Source organism: Capricornis sumatraensis, chromosome 13 (assembly GCF_032405125.1).
Source record: "Capricornis sumatraensis isolate serow.1 chromosome 13, serow.2, whole genome shotgun sequence".
Taxonomy (NCBI): Eukaryota; Metazoa; Chordata; class Mammalia; order Artiodactyla; family Bovidae; genus Capricornis; species Capricornis sumatraensis.
This window is the reverse complement of record NC_091081.1, coordinates 27496917-27512355: the sequence shown is the minus strand read 5'-3', so window position 1 is coordinate 27512355 and position 15439 is coordinate 27496917. Positions and strand designations below refer to the sequence as shown.

Here is a 15439-nt window from a genome sequence, read left to right as displayed (position 1 = left end):
AACTTGCAAAAAACAATATGTAGTGAATAATCTCATTTATGTTAAAATATAAAACATTTATCTGTACAAATGTATGGAGATGCATAAAAAGAAATCTGAAAGTACAGGCCAAAGGTTATAGAAGGTACCTCTGAACTGCAGTTCTGAGATGGCAATGGGCTTAAAGGAAGGAAGCAAGCAAGGGGAAGAGGCAGGAAAGGAAGGAGGGACTCAAGTCTTCGATTTTCACTAAAGGGGGCTTCCCTGGTGTCTCAGACGGTAAAGAATTTGTCTGCAATGCAGGAGACCCAGGTTCAATCCCTGGGTCAGGAAGAGCTCCTGGAGAAGGAATGGTTACCCACTCCAGTATTCTTGCCTGGAGAATTCTGGACAGAGGTATCTGGAGGGCTACCGTCCATGGGGTCGCAAAGAGTCGGACATGACTGAGCTACACACACACACACACACACACACACACACACACTACTAAAAAAGACCATAATGACTTAGCCGGCAGTGTTGTTCCTGGTAGAAATAAAGACAATAGAAACACTCTCAAAACCTGGTAGAAATTTCACTTCGCAGCTACACTTAATATAGTTTAACCACTTACCCATAAGGAAGAGATTTAAATATTCACTGCCTCCCAAATGAACAGAATTCAAGGAGAAGGTGTAGAACCCCAAACACCCTGTGAACCAAATCAGCCAAAGAGTAAGTGTCCTTGCTCCAATACTCCAGTCGTAAAACAGTTCTGACAGGGTGTGCTTCTCAACTTGAGAGGGCTTATTACCAGCAGAACCATCGTGATTCAGTGATAAAAGTTCTGACAGTTTACAGGATCTCGTCCTATTCCACTTGGCCATCGTATCAATTACTTTTTGTGCTTCTTCATATTTTCCCCCTGAGATAAGCCAAAAAGGTGTCTCTGGGAGCATCCAACAGCACAGGATAAAGGGGACAGTCACGGAGGAGAGCACTATCTGATAGATCCACCAGGTCCTGACGAAGTAGCCCGTCAAAGCCACCACCATGGTTCCAAAGGCAAAAAAGGAATGCAAGTGGATGGACGCCCATGTCCGAGACTTCATGCCGGCAAATTCTGTCACATAGACAAACACCACCACGAGATAGCCACTTCCAGACTGCAAAACAAAGCAGGGAGGGTGGGCCAGATTTAAGGTCACACACATAACTACTAAGGAGTTTGACCCTCTGCAAATCACACCAGAAAGAAAAGAAAGCTTTGTTTTCTGAAACCCATATCACATTCATACAATGGAATTTAATTCAATCCATCCTTCTTCAAACGTGTCCTCTCATCTTCCCACGCCCTGTCTACCCCAAAAGGCAAAGTTTGAGTGGTTTTGCATGATGTTAGACACTGCCTTTTGCTTCATTTAAATATTCCTTTACAGTGTGAATTTACATCTCAGTTCCTTGCAAATATGTGTATTCATTTATCTATATAGAGAAGAGCCTTTTTTATTAAATCCTAAATTCTAAATGGGAACAAACCATTTATAGTAATTAGTGAAAAGAAAAAGATTTGATTAAAATTTCATTTTGACATGCAACAACAACAACAAAAACAGACAAATTGGACTTCAGGGAAATTCAAAACATCTATGCATCAAAAGACACTATCACTGGAGTGAAGAGGCAACTTATGGAACAAGAGATATGCAAATCATATATCTGATAAGAGACTAATAACCAGAATACACAGAGAACTTCTAAAACTCAAAAATAAAACAAAACCTTACATGATATTTAGTCCTGTCAGAAACATCCATAAAACATTCAGTCCACACCAAAAGGTCCTGAAAATTTGGTCCTACCCAAAAGACCTATAAGCATATTTGGTCCAAGCCAAATGGTTTTGGATAAGACCAGATATCAGCTACCTTTTGGCATGGACCAAATGTCTTATGGATGGTTTGGATAGGACCAAATATCTGTTAACCAAACAAACAATCAAATTCAAAAATGGGCTCGGATTCCTCCAAAGAAAATACTGGAATGGCCAATGAGCAATGAAAAGATGCTCAGCATCACTAATCATTAGGGAAATGCGAATCAGAACCATGATTTGATATGCCACCTCAGGGACATTAGGATGGGCTAGTATAAAATAAAATAAAGTGAGTGTTGGTGATGATGTGGAGAAATCAGAACCCTTATGCACTGTTGGCAGAAATGTAAAATGGTACAGCCACTAAGGAAAACAGTATGGAGAGTCCTCAAAACACTAAAAATATAATTGCCTTATGATCCAGCAATCCCATTTTGGGAATATACCCAAAAGAATTTAAGGTGGGATCTCAAAGAAATATTTTTACACTTATGTTCATAACAGCATTATTCACAGTAGCTAAAATACGGAAGCAATCCAAGCTCCCGTCAACAGCAATCCATCAACAGGTGAATAGATAATACACAATGGAGTATTATTTAGCCTTAAGAAAAGAATATTCTGACATATGCTCCAACATGAATTAACTCTGAGGACATTACACTAAGTGAAATAAGCTAATCACAAAAAGACAGATATTGTATGATTCCGTTCATACCAGGCATAGTGTCTAGAGCAGTCAGATTCAGAGAGACAGAAAGTAGAATGGTGGTTGCTAGGGGTTGAGGGGAAAGGAGTATGGGGAGCTACTGTTTTATGAATGTAGACTTTCAGATTTGCAAGACAAAAAGAATTCTGGAGATGGATGGCGGGGATGGTTGTCCAACAGTATGAATGTCTTTAATATCACTGAACTGTAGACACTTAAAAATAGTTATGATGGTAAATAATGTAATGTGCATTTTAGCACAATAAAAAGAATGGAGGAAAAACTTTATTTTAAAAGCAGGCCGATATTAAATTTAACAAAATTCAGATTATAATAACACTATGTGACTACTCAGGGAATAAACAAAGAATGAAACAAATGGATTTTTTTGTGGAGGAGGGTGGTGGCAAAAGGACTGGAAGTTCTACAAAATTATTTGACATTTGACTTTTATTAATATAAATTAAATTGTAAAATTAACTTTTGAAAAATTATTCTGGGGCTCCACTGACTTCCCCAAAGCCCTCTCTTAATCCTTTGCTATTCAAATCATGCTCTTTTGAAGGCTTGTCTTGTCCTTATCTTTATGGATATTCATTTCTTCAAAAGTTAACTGGTCTATCTCTGCCAGGTCCCAATTGGTCAAGGGATCTGTGTAGCATGAAGGCAGTTTTCTCCCACTGCTCTCAAAGACTCTTTGTCGTTTAGCCTCTTTTGTAAGATCTGCAGTTTCATTTTGCATCAGAGTTGGAAAGAGGCTAGCCCAGTAGCAGCAAGCAGAGAGGTGTTTGATAGGGATGACTGTACGAATGGTCAGTCTCACATTTTGAGCTTTTATTTCCCCATGCAACCTTGTAATTGCAAGACTCAGATAATGAAGCCTGATAATGAGGCTCCCCATATTGAAGAATCCAGTGGTTTGGTAAATTTAAACCTTCAAACACTACAAATTTCCCCTTTCATTCCCCATCAAGGTAAGCTATAACATCAGTCCTCAAGATGTTTTTTTCAAGGCCAGTTCTTTTGGAGTTCCCTCCCACTTCTACCAGTTACTTCTGTCACTGGGTTCAAACAATCCATGCACAACTGCCTGAATAATTCCAAAAAGTCTCCTTGATCCCATTTGCACCTGTCACCTCCAGTAATAATACTCAATTCCTCACATCTACCCTGACCCCACCCCTGGCACAGCAGTCAGAATGACCACTTCACCCCTGAATTCACTGAACCCCTTCAGAGGATTCTCATTACCTTCTGGAAACCAGGCAAACCCTTTGTCATCTTACAAGGTCTGCCTAGTCATCTCTCTCTCCTTCAGCCTCACCGTGCATTTCACTGCCTCTCTATTCCCCTGGTATCTAGACCTCCAGTTTCTTCACATCTCTAGGCCTTCTCACTTGCTACTCCCTCTGCCTATAAGGTTCTTGTCTCACTCATCCCTCAGACTAAAAAGACCCTGACTCTCTAGACTCCCTATCCCATGCCCCACTGTGTGGAGCCCCTACCCCCACTGCTGGTCCTTATTCTCAACACTGTATGGACTTTTTACAATGGTCCGTCAGCATCTTGCCTTCCTGCTACACTATAGGGTCATTGAAACATCCTGGTCAGGTTTACTTAGCATGACAGTCTGTAGGTAGATCAATAAATGTGCTGAGTAAATGAATCTGCCTGCATCTTCCCTAAGCAGAATTGCATCACAAATATATTTCCCATAAAAACCAGAGGAAAGAGGCACAGAAAATTAATACCACGTTTTACAGAAGTATTCTATGGGTGGCTGTCTGATTTTCTTGGCTCTGGAAATCAGCTCAAGGTATTTCGCAAGACCAAAAAAGATAATTTTAGAATTATTCTCTCAATTATTCCAAAAGAGGACTCCACACTCTCTCAAGACCTCTCTTTGCCTCTGTTGTACAATCATTCCCACCAGAAGGTCTATTATCAAACCTCACCCTGCAGCTACAGAGTCATTTCCTCTTATTCTGTCCTTAGTGGAGACAGAACTGCTGGTTGTTATCTCTTGTGTTAAAAACTCTCTGCATTCCCAAAAATATTATACTTTTTAAAGATACAACACCTTTGATTCTCCTAAATTGTTTTTAGTGCATCCTTCTATCCTTGACCATCTATGAGTGGCTTCTTAGGGACCCTTCTTAGCTGTTGATGAAGACTCCAAAAGAGAATATACCACCTTGCCCTTGGAGGGGGCACAGTGACCTCTTCTTCTGAGGCTGAAGTCCTTGGCTTCTCCCCACACCCTTAGGTCATCTGCTCCAGTGACAGGGGATGTATGCCCTGCTCTGTGTTCAGCAAGATCACAAGCTCTTCCCGAAGAGAAAACTTCACTCTGTTATCCTTGAACAGTGACCTCCAAAGAGCCGCTGTTGCTGCTGTGAGGTAGTATGGAGCCTGTCCGGAAGCCTCACTGAGTGTGGAAACTCCCTGGTCCACTTCCAGCAACAGTCAGCTTTACTCTGTGCCAGGTACTGAACTGCAGACATTTCCCTGAATCTCAAGTGAGTCCTGGTAACAACCCAGTGAAATAGGTATTCTTTTCTACAGTTTACAGATCAGAAGTTAAAGTTCGAAGAGGATAAGGCATTTGCCCAAGGTCACACAGCTGAGAAGCCAATATATGACAATGCTGGGATTCAAACACATGCCCTTTCCACTATCCTCCCCTGTTCCCCAAAACAAAAAGGTCTGAAGCTTTGTTTTTACCCTTCCTGCACATTATACAAATGACATTCTTAACAATATGCCTTAACTGTCTGGCTCATGCATACATCTAGACTGACATAGCTGCTCAGAAGTAAAATAATTGGAGCTATTATTTGTAATGGGTATAAATAATGACTTTTTAATTTCTGTCCCCTTGGGCCTTCCTCTCTCCCTCTTGTTCTTCCTGTCTCTTCTCTATCTTTTGCCTTACAGTATTGGCTCGAATGGGCTTCCCTGGTGGCTCAGAGGTAAAGAATACATCTGCCAATGCAGGAGACAAGGGTTCGATCCCTGGGTCAGGAAGATCCCCTGGAGGAGGAAACGGCAATCCACTCCAGTATTCTTCCCTGGAGAATCCATGGGATTCTCATGGACAGAGGAGCCTGGTGGGCTACAGTCCATGGAGTCGCAAAAGAGTCGAACATGACTGAGCAACTAAACAACAACAACAGTTGGCCAGAATCCCCAATAAAATGCCAACTGGAAGTGATGTCTCACAGATCCCTGCTGCTAGTAATGGTGGAATGTGGATCACATGTCAGGCACAGAGTCCAGTGAAACGTTTCAGCCTACTAAGCCACAATTTTTCATTTAACAGCCTTCATTCTAAGCATAAGGCACTAATATTCTACAGAAAGACTTGGGCAGTGAACAAAGATTAGTCCTTGATTGCTATCTCACTAGATTCAAATAAGCACAACTAAGAGAGTTAAGGTTTAATATAAAAATACTGCAGTGGAATTAAAGAGGCAAAAACAAACAAACAAACAGAAACCCCAACAACAACCCAACTCACGATAGCAAGAAGAAAGCGTGCGACTATGAAGCTGTAATAATCAAATGTGAATGCCGCCGCTATGCCAAACAAAAATACACCGGTGCTTGAGGCCCACAAAACAAGGCGTCTTCCTGCCCTGTAAAATAAGAATCACACAGTGGAAGGAGCAAGGTGTGGCTGCAACAGTTTAAAACATCCACTCTAATTCAAGAAAGATAAATTTTACCTATATTTTTAGTAGCTTATGTATTTGACTTATTTATTTTGGGTAAATCATGAGTTAACACACAATTTTTTCAAAAGGCCAGTTTTTCAGTGGCCAAGTCTCCACCTGAGCTGCTAATATACACACACAATCACTCTGGGTGGTCCCCAAAGGACCTCCTAACCTGGGATTAGGAGGAAGGAGAGGGAAGATCTGTCCTTTCCCTGTCAGCACCTGCTCTGTCACCTGCTGGATCATCTTCCCTGCTGGGCTGGCTCTGCTCACAAAGGGGGAGGCAACTCTTAATAAGCCCCTCTAAAAACAGAAATCTAGTGACATTCTGCTAGTAGAATAAGTTGCCTATTTGCCCTATATTTTCATAATTGGGAAGGGAATTTCCTTCTTTAAAAAGCAAACAAATAACAATTACATGCCTACGGATTTAAAAAGTGAGATGTAATTCATATGATACAAAATCCAGTCTTTTAAAGCAGGGATCCCCAACCTTCAGGCTGCAGACCTGTACCTCCTGTCAGATCAGATCAGCAGCAGCATTAGAATAGAAATAAAGTGCACAATAAACATAATGTACTTGAATCATCCTGAAACCATCCCCCACCTGCTCCGGTCCATGGAAAACTTGTCTTCCATGAAACCAGTCCCTGGTGTCAAAAAGGCTGGGGACCACAGTTTTAAAGTATACAATTCAGTGGCTTTTTAGTGGATTCTCCAGGCAAGAATATTGAAGTGGGTTGCCATTTCCTCCTCCAGTGCATGAAACTGAAAAGTGAAAGTGAAGTCGCTCAGTCATGTCAGACTCTTCACAACCCCATGGACTGTAGCCTACCAGGCTCCTCTGTCCATGGGATTTTCCAGGCAAGAGTACTGGAGTGGGATGCCATTGCCTTCTCCAAGTGGATTCACAGAATTGCGCAACTCATCATTCTCTAGTTCAAGACATTTTTCATCCTTCCAAAAAGAAATTCTGCACCCAGGAATCATTTCTTATTCTCTGTTCCCTCTGTCCCCTGAAAGCCACAATCTACTTTCTGTCTTTATAGAGTTGCCTCTTCTGGACATTCTATATAAATGGAATCGCACACCATAAGGCCTGGCTTATTTTATTATGCTTTCAAAGTTCATCCGTGTTACTGTACTTCATTCCTTTTTATGACTCAGTAACATTCCATTGGAGAAGGGAATGGCAACCCACTCCTGTATTCTTGCCTGGAGAATTCCATGGACAGAAGAGCCTGGTGGTCTACAGTCCACGGGGTCACAAAAGAGTCGGACATGACTGAGCGACTAACACACACAACATTCCATTGCGTGGCTATACCACGTTTTGTTCATCCATTCATCCCTAGATGGACATTTGGACATTGTTTCCACTTTTTTGGCTATAATGAATAATGCTGCCACGAACATTTGTGAACAAGATTTTATGTCAAGTTATGTTTTCAATTCTCTTGGATATGTACCTGGGGGTGGAATTGCTGGGTCATATGCTAACTTTATGTTTAATTTTTAAGAAGCTGCCAAACTGTTTTCCAGGGTGGCTGCCCCAATTCTACCATCCCAACAATTTCTCCATATCCACACTTGTTATTGACAATGCTTGTTATGGACAACACTTGTTATCTGTCTTTTTGATTACAGCCATTCTAGTGACCAGGGGTATCTCACTATAGTATTGATTTACATTTCCCTAATGATTATTGATGTTGAACATTTTTATATGTGCTGATTGGCCATTTGTATATATTCTTTGGCAAAATATCCATCCAAATCATTTGTCCATTTTTGAATTGGGTTATTTGTCTTTTTATTGTTGAGTTATAAGAGTTTTTTTTATGTATTCTAGATACTAGACTGTCATTAGCTATATGATTTGCAAATATTTTCTCCCTATGAGATGTCCCTGACAGATCATTTTAAGGCAAAAGAATACAGTCCTGAGATTCCAAGCAATAGGTTTGCCCATTGCAGCAGAGAGTATGTAAGCAAATTGGAAACTGTCAAATTCACAGCCTCAGCCTGCTCTGCTCCCACAGGCACTAGTAGGGATTGTTGGCCCTACATTTAAAGGTTTCCCAGTCTCATTTGAGCCCTGAATGTCATTTTAAACTATTTTCATCCATCCCTCTTCTACCCACAACGTTTTCACTCTCTGTAACAGATGAGCAACTCTCTTGATGATGAGCAGAGAACAAAAAACACCAAAGAGAAAGCTCTGCAATTTCCTGCTCTGCCCAACTGCCACCAAGACCTGCCTCTGCCTGCAGCCTTTTTTCCTTCCCGCCTGTCCAGAGACACACACCCTTTTCTCTTCAAATACCATTCTGCAATCTTTGTATTGGTTCATGTCTCTTCCCAACTCTTCTGAGGCCTTATTCTACCAATTATTTCTTTTCCCTCTATCCCTCCCACTCTTCTGACTCCTCCCTTTCAGCTGAAGTCTCTTTCAGCCAAAGACAATAACCTTCTCTGGATCCCCATCATTCCTGTAGCCACCTTGCACCTTGTATTTCCTCCACTGATGGACTTTCCAAAAGGGAGTATCTACCTTCTCGACTCCTGTTTTGCTCCTCTCCCCAATGACAACTCAACTTTCATCCTTCCCAGGAAGCTTATGAAGCAGAAGATTCTTAAACACTGAGATGGTAACGTCAGTCACCAAATAATAACTATTTTACTAATAGACTCCACTTCTGTTGCAATTTCATTATTCAAACCCCACCTCCTGGAGGGGATGTGGGAGGTGGAGGGAAAGACCTGGGTCCTCCTCCCTTTAAGCTTCCATAGTCTTTGTCTCCATGGCCTTTGCTTCTAATATGGCCCCAGACACAACAAAGCCCTATAATATTTCTTTTGATGTGATTCTTGGTCCCATGTGACTAGCACACACTGAAGGCAGGGATTTCTGACCTAAGCAGTTGTCTTTAGGTTCCCAGTGCCCAAGACATGCCTGTAAAATTCACAACTATGGGGCCAAATAAATAAGTTTATCTCTGTGCTCTGGGACAGGCACTAAAAGTGTGGTCCATATCCATACATGGATGAACTTTGTCTTATTTTAAGAGCTATATGTTCATTTTAAAGTATATATATTTTTTAATTTGATTGGTACATCACACAATTTCATAGATATCACTGCATAGGGCCAGACTATCCTCCTAAAAAGCAAGTCTATTTAAAGAAAAAATATTCAAAGTAATAACCAGTAGCTACTGAGTGGTTATATGTCCAAGGTACTTTTCCTGCATTAATTTTGCAATAACCCTCTGAGATGAGTATTGTTATTTTCATTGCCAGCTTACACACAAGATTCTGCAATGCAGGTCAGGCAATGTGCCAAGGTCCACAGCTAATAAATGGCAGAACACAGGCAGACTGTCTTCAGAACCCATCCCCTTAATGTTATTTTGTGTCCCTAAATAACAGATCAGCAAAGAAGTACGTATTTAGACAGGAAGTATGAAAATGACTAAAGCTTTGAACATAATTCCCTGTCCCCTAAAACAATGAGATGGGAAAACGAACCCTACACTGATGGATGAGACAGTACAAAAGACTTCATGTTACCTGTCGGAGAGGTAGCCAAAGATCACTGCTCCCAGCAGGACTCCAAACATAAACGTGGGCTGGATCAGCCTTCCAAACCACTCTCGGTTACACACCAGATCCCACTGGGTCACCACAGTGCTGAGCCACTTGCTTCTGTCGTAGATGTAGCCATCCAAGCAAGGGAAGCTGCTCTTCCGGCCGCTGTACTCATAGTCCAGACTCGACTGATCATCCCTCCGGAACCTCTGACAGCTGGTGAGCTCCCAGACCTCCCCGTCCTGCAGCTGCACGAGGATGTGATCCTCACGGCCCACGGAGACCTGGGTCCAGATGTCCTCCAACTGCCAAGTAGAGAAGTCTTGGAAAAGAACCTGACTTACATTGCCTGGGGGCCTACAGGTATGCTGGGGGGACACTGACAAGAACACAGAAGCCAAGTAGTGGATACCACAAGAGATATTCTGGAAGGCACATATAAAATAGAGGAATATTTGGTATCTGCAAAGAGAGAGGGAAAGAAAAGTTATTATAGCTGACCTATGGGCTAAAAAAAGAGACATAGGCAAACATGAAAGGTCTCCATTATGCTTAGCTTGAATAAAGGGATAAACACAACCAAATCCTGTTAGGGACCTAAGAGGCATCGCATAACGACAACCCTATGAATATCACTGAGACGGTAACATACATCATACATGACATACATTTTTATACTTCGACTCTTCCCCGCTTCACAAATTCTAATGCTCAAACTCGACACAGTCTCCACAAAGAGCAGACAGATTTTGTTTGTGTGAAGTTTACCTGCCTGCCCCTTGAGGCGTTTGGGTTTGGTACCTAAGTAGTCTCATCACCTGGAGAGGCTCCACTGCTGCAAAACTCACATTGTCTGACCACAGCTTCCCATCCTCCCAGCTCCCCCTGTCCCTCCCATTGACCCCATCCCCTGCACTGTTTGGGGCTCCAGCCTTTGGCGCCCACCAGCTTCTCGAGTTTACTGCCACCTTCCTGGCCCCACTCCTTCCCCAGGCAGCCTGAACCCCACAGTTATCACTAGTTTTTTCCACAGAGTCTCACAAGTTCTCTATTCATGTTCTCAATTCACACCCAGTCCCCCCAAAATAACACCTCCCCTGGCAGGCCTCTGAAGCTAGGATCTGTCTTCTCTGCCCCACCCACAGGTGCTGAGAAGGTCTTAAGCACACTTTCAGTTCAAATTTCCCTTTTCCTGTCACAAGGATGTGCCGTGCTTAGTCTCTCAGTCACGTCTGACTCTTTGTGACTCCATGGACTGTAGCCCAAAAGCCTCCTCTGTCCATGGGATTTTCCAGGCAACAGTACTGGAGTGGGTTGCCATTCCCTTCTCCAGGGGATCTTCCCAACCCAGGGATCGAGCCCAGGTCTCCCGCATTACAGGAGGATTCTTTACCAGCTGAGCCACCAGGGAAGTCACAAGGATAACTGCCTCAAAAAAAAAACCCAAAATCCTACTTCATTAGATGTCTCGCATTCTAACAAATCATTTTTTCTCTTATAAAGATTGCTGTCCACCAAGTGCCTACCCAGCCCAAGGCTCCTTCAGAACAACAGACTTAGACACAACACATCACTATGCCCACAGCCAAGAGAAACACTAATGGAAACAGAATAGACAGGAAAACCAGAGGTAAGTAAAAGCAAAGATGACCAGAACCTCCAGGAAACAGACCTATGCTATCTGGGTGACAGGTAAAGAAGATTACATTCAGTCCTAGATTGATATCATTCTATAGAATAGAACATGCCTGCGTATGTGCTAAGTCGCTTCAGTCGTGTCTAACTCTTTGTGACCATAGCCTGCCAGGCTCCTCTGTCCATGGAGATTCTCTAGGCAAGAATTCTGGAGTGGGCTGCCATGCCCTCCCTCAGTATCTTCTGCACCAAGGGATTGAACCTGCGTCTCTGATGTCTCCTGCACTGGCAGGCAGGCTCTTTACCACTAGCACTACCTGGGTAGCCCATAATAAAACATAATTAGTATTATACCACTGTGGTTAAGAGCATGGACTCCAGAACCAGACTACCAAGATTTGAAGCTTGTCTCTGGTGACTTACCACCTGGGTCTTTTGGGCAAGATCCTTACCCTTTATGTAAGGATCTTTTCTCATCTGAAAAATGAGTTGCTATGGGAATGTAGAGTTACTACATGTAAAGCACTATGGCATACTGTAGGTACATTTAAGTGTTAGATACTATGATGTTCATAAGGTGAAGTCAAAAAAGAGCCTAAAAGGGTCATATACTGACCGAAAAAAAAAAACACCAACCACCACCTATACCCATACATCTAAGTCAGCCACAGGCTCATCATTCCACCTCTGAAATTTTAAACTCTCTCTGTCTTTATTCCAAGATAACTCAAAGATCCAGGCTCTTAGTTCCTCCTGAATCTGTTTCCTCAATTCCCTCTGACATGGGGCTTAAACCGTGAAGTGTTTGTAGCTTCAATACAAACTTGTATTTTGTATTGAACAACACCTAATTCTTCTTAGGTGTCCTGCTTTCCTCTTTTAAAGGTGATTTGGACAGTGTTTCCTCACCTTAGAAATGACCAAGGAGAAATGAGAGACAACTAGGGCCTTCTACTTAACACTGTCGCTAGGTTTCCTTAAGACTAGATAACGATACACAATAACCTCCCTCTCTATAGACAATAAAGAGACCAATGAGAGAAAATGCCAAGAAAATATGGGCTACTATGATATGGTCACACTGTTTTCACCTTTTGCTGTAAGCATTGACGTTACCCTTTCCCTTCCTATAAGTAGCTTTCATAATCTACCTTTCCTACCAGAATGGGGACTCAGGTGACAATAATAGTCACGATTTACTGATAACTTACAGAATGATAAGATTTTGCATACTCCACTGTGACTGGCTAAGAGCTGTCTCCCCAAACCCATTCTCCCTTTCTCCCACCACACTGAGCCACACCTGACCATGCAGGTGAGGACATGGAGCAGCTGCCCCAAATGCTGTGGATGATGGAGTTGCCTCACCCACTTGGGTCCCTGGAGACACCATGGAGCACAGCTGCCCTGGACAGTGACCAGAGACAAAATCCAATTGAGGGGTCTCTTTATTACAGCTCCTAAGTATGGTGATTAATCCCTAAAATACATGGGGAAAGAATGGTATTAGTAACTACTACCTCTTATCATGAGGATGAAATGAGAGCTGCATGTGGAGTCCTTATAACCAACATGTGTAGTACTATTATTACCCTCATTTTACAGATGAGTAAGTGGTAAGTCAAATGCTCAAGACCATATAGTTAATACTTGGTAAGCCAGGATTGGAACTTGGACATCCATTCCCAGAGCTGATTTTGTAATCCCTATGCTATTCTGCTTCAAGGAAGATAAGGTGTGATAATAAATGAAGGACCTGGCTGAATCCCAGGGTTGCACTCAGGAGAGCATCTAGTTGACAGCATGGACTGTGGAGGCCAAGGGACATCCAATGACATCGAATCTTGCTCTGCTACTAAGAGATTTGTGATTTAGGTGCAAGACCTGGTTTCCTCATGTGTAAAATGAGAGTGATACCACTAGTCTCAAAGGGCTGCAGTGAAGGTAAAAGAAGGTAACATGTACAAAAAACTTAGGACAGAGCCGGGCACAACTGAGCATTCACTAATGCAGGTATCAGGAGGAAGCAGGGGAGAGTTGGGGCCTCCTGCCCCTTCCCCGCCTGCTTCACCACTCCTTTCTTGTGGACACTGGGAATCATAACCAACATCTGTGCAACTTTTCACCCTGGAGAAGAGCACAGCATCAGCTCTTCATCACAAGCCTGGAAGGGAGCTTAAGGCAGGAATGATTATAATTCTCATTCTGCGCATAGGAAACTGAGACACAGTATTCCCAGGGTCACCTTAGCAGTGAGTGGCAGGCCAGGATTCAGACTGAGCCCAAAGCTCTGGATCCACACTTTCTATGGCTCCTCGCCCAGCTACCCCTTCTCCCAAAACGTTCTGGGTCAAAGTAGTATTTCTCCACGAATGAATGAATAAATAAATGAATGAATACACTTTAAATTTTTAAAGTTAATTTGACAAATGAAAAGAGAGTGACAACCAAACAAAGGTCAAACCTAGGTCCCACCCTGCAGTAGCTGTGGGTCCTCGACCCAGCCTCAGTTTCCCAATCATGAAAATAAGGATTCATCCCCACCCCTTTGTAAAATTCCGCACTGTGTAGTTGGCACATATTGAGTGAGTGAAGTCACTCGGTCATGTCCGACTCTTGGCGTCCCCATGGACTGTAGCAGCCTACCACGCTCCTCTGTCCATGGGATTTTCCAGGCAAGAGTACTAGAGTGGCTTGCCATTTCCTTCTCCAGAGGATCTTCCCGACCCAGGGATTGAACCCAGGTCTTCCGCATTGTAGGCAGACGTTTTACCGTCTGCTGCTGCTGCTGCTAAGTTGCTTCAGTCGTGTCCAACTCTGTGCGACCCCAGAGACGGGGGCCCACTGTCTCTGGGATTCTCCAGGCAAGAACACTGGTCTGAGCCACCACATATTAGGTTTCCATAAACCGAAAACACACACACAAAGAACGAACAAACTTTAAACGGTTGTTCCTAGAGCAATTCAATACCTGCCAGGCACTGAAGGAGACTCTACCACGGGTTGGGGCGGGACAGCAGTCGTCTGGGAAAGTGAAAGAGGAGCCCATTTGGCAGGTCAGAGAAACAAGCTGCCAAGAACAGGCATTCCTTCTGTGACTTGGCCTCTGCAGCCGGGGCTTTGGACTCCGGCACTGGCAGAGGGCGCGCCGGGGGACCCCACACCCACCACTGCCGACGCGAGCCCCCAGCGCCCGCTGCTCGCTCTGGGGGCGTCTGGCCGCCAGAGTTCGAGAGGATCAGTCCAGGGCCAGGAGTCAGGACTCAGGCCTCCGGACTTTTCCCGGAAAGGAGGGGTGGGGAGATGTGTTCGGATCGCGAGCTCTGCTCGCGCAAGAACCCCACCGCAACGGAAAGAAACAGACCCCACCGGCGCCTCCACCCACGTGGCTCCGGCTCCCCGGGCACCGTCCTCCCTCCCCACCCCTACCCCAATCTCCCTACCTGCCGAAGTGCCCCACGCTGTCAAAAATCAGCTCCAAGTTGCTGGACCCCATGGTGCCGCCGTGCACCACGCTCCGAAGCGGGACGCGCGACGCTTGCCTAGTGCAGGGGACTGCGGGCACAGCGGTGCCCTGCCCCGCCCCGCCCGGCCCCCGCGGCCCGCCCGCCGCGGCTTTGGCATCTCCCGCGCGTCAAAGGGCTCGAGCCGCGCGCGGGGCCAGGCTCTGTTCCTCTTTCTTCTCTAGCGAGTCCCCGCCGCCGCGGCCTTTTGCGCGGCGCGCCGTGCTCCCGGAGCCCGCGGTGGCACCGTGCGCCCATCCCAAGCCCCGCCACTTCCCGCTCCCTCCCCGCCGCCCCATCAGACCCTTGACACCGCGTCCGTTTCGGTCGCCGCTCCCGAGAGGCGCGCCGGTGCCTGGGAAGGGTGGTCCACCCGGCAGCCCAAGGTGGGGAACGCAGATTCCACTCTTGGGCACAAACACCGTTTTCTCAGAGAAGTCCGGCCCGT

The 15439-nt window shown here is 44.4% G+C and overlaps 1 protein-coding gene across 1 annotated transcript in view; it reads right to left on the bottom strand.

Annotated features, from left to right (window-relative positions):
- The window catches only part of SLC22A16 (solute carrier family 22 member 16), a 33095-nt gene extending 18074 nt beyond the window's left edge, over positions 1-15021 (bottom strand). The window contains exons 1-4 of the mRNA XM_068985460.1: positions 14932-15021; positions 9836-10315; positions 6064-6181; positions 593-1124 (exon numbers count right to left, since the gene is read on the bottom strand). Of these exons, the coding sequence (XP_068841561.1) occupies positions 593-1124; positions 6064-6181; positions 9836-10315; positions 14932-14984 (1183 nt within the window). The 5' untranslated portion in view covers positions 14985-15021. The remainder of the gene's footprint in view (positions 1-592; positions 1125-6063; positions 6182-9835; positions 10316-14931) is intronic.
- Between the last annotated feature and the right edge of the window lie 418 nt (positions 15022-15439).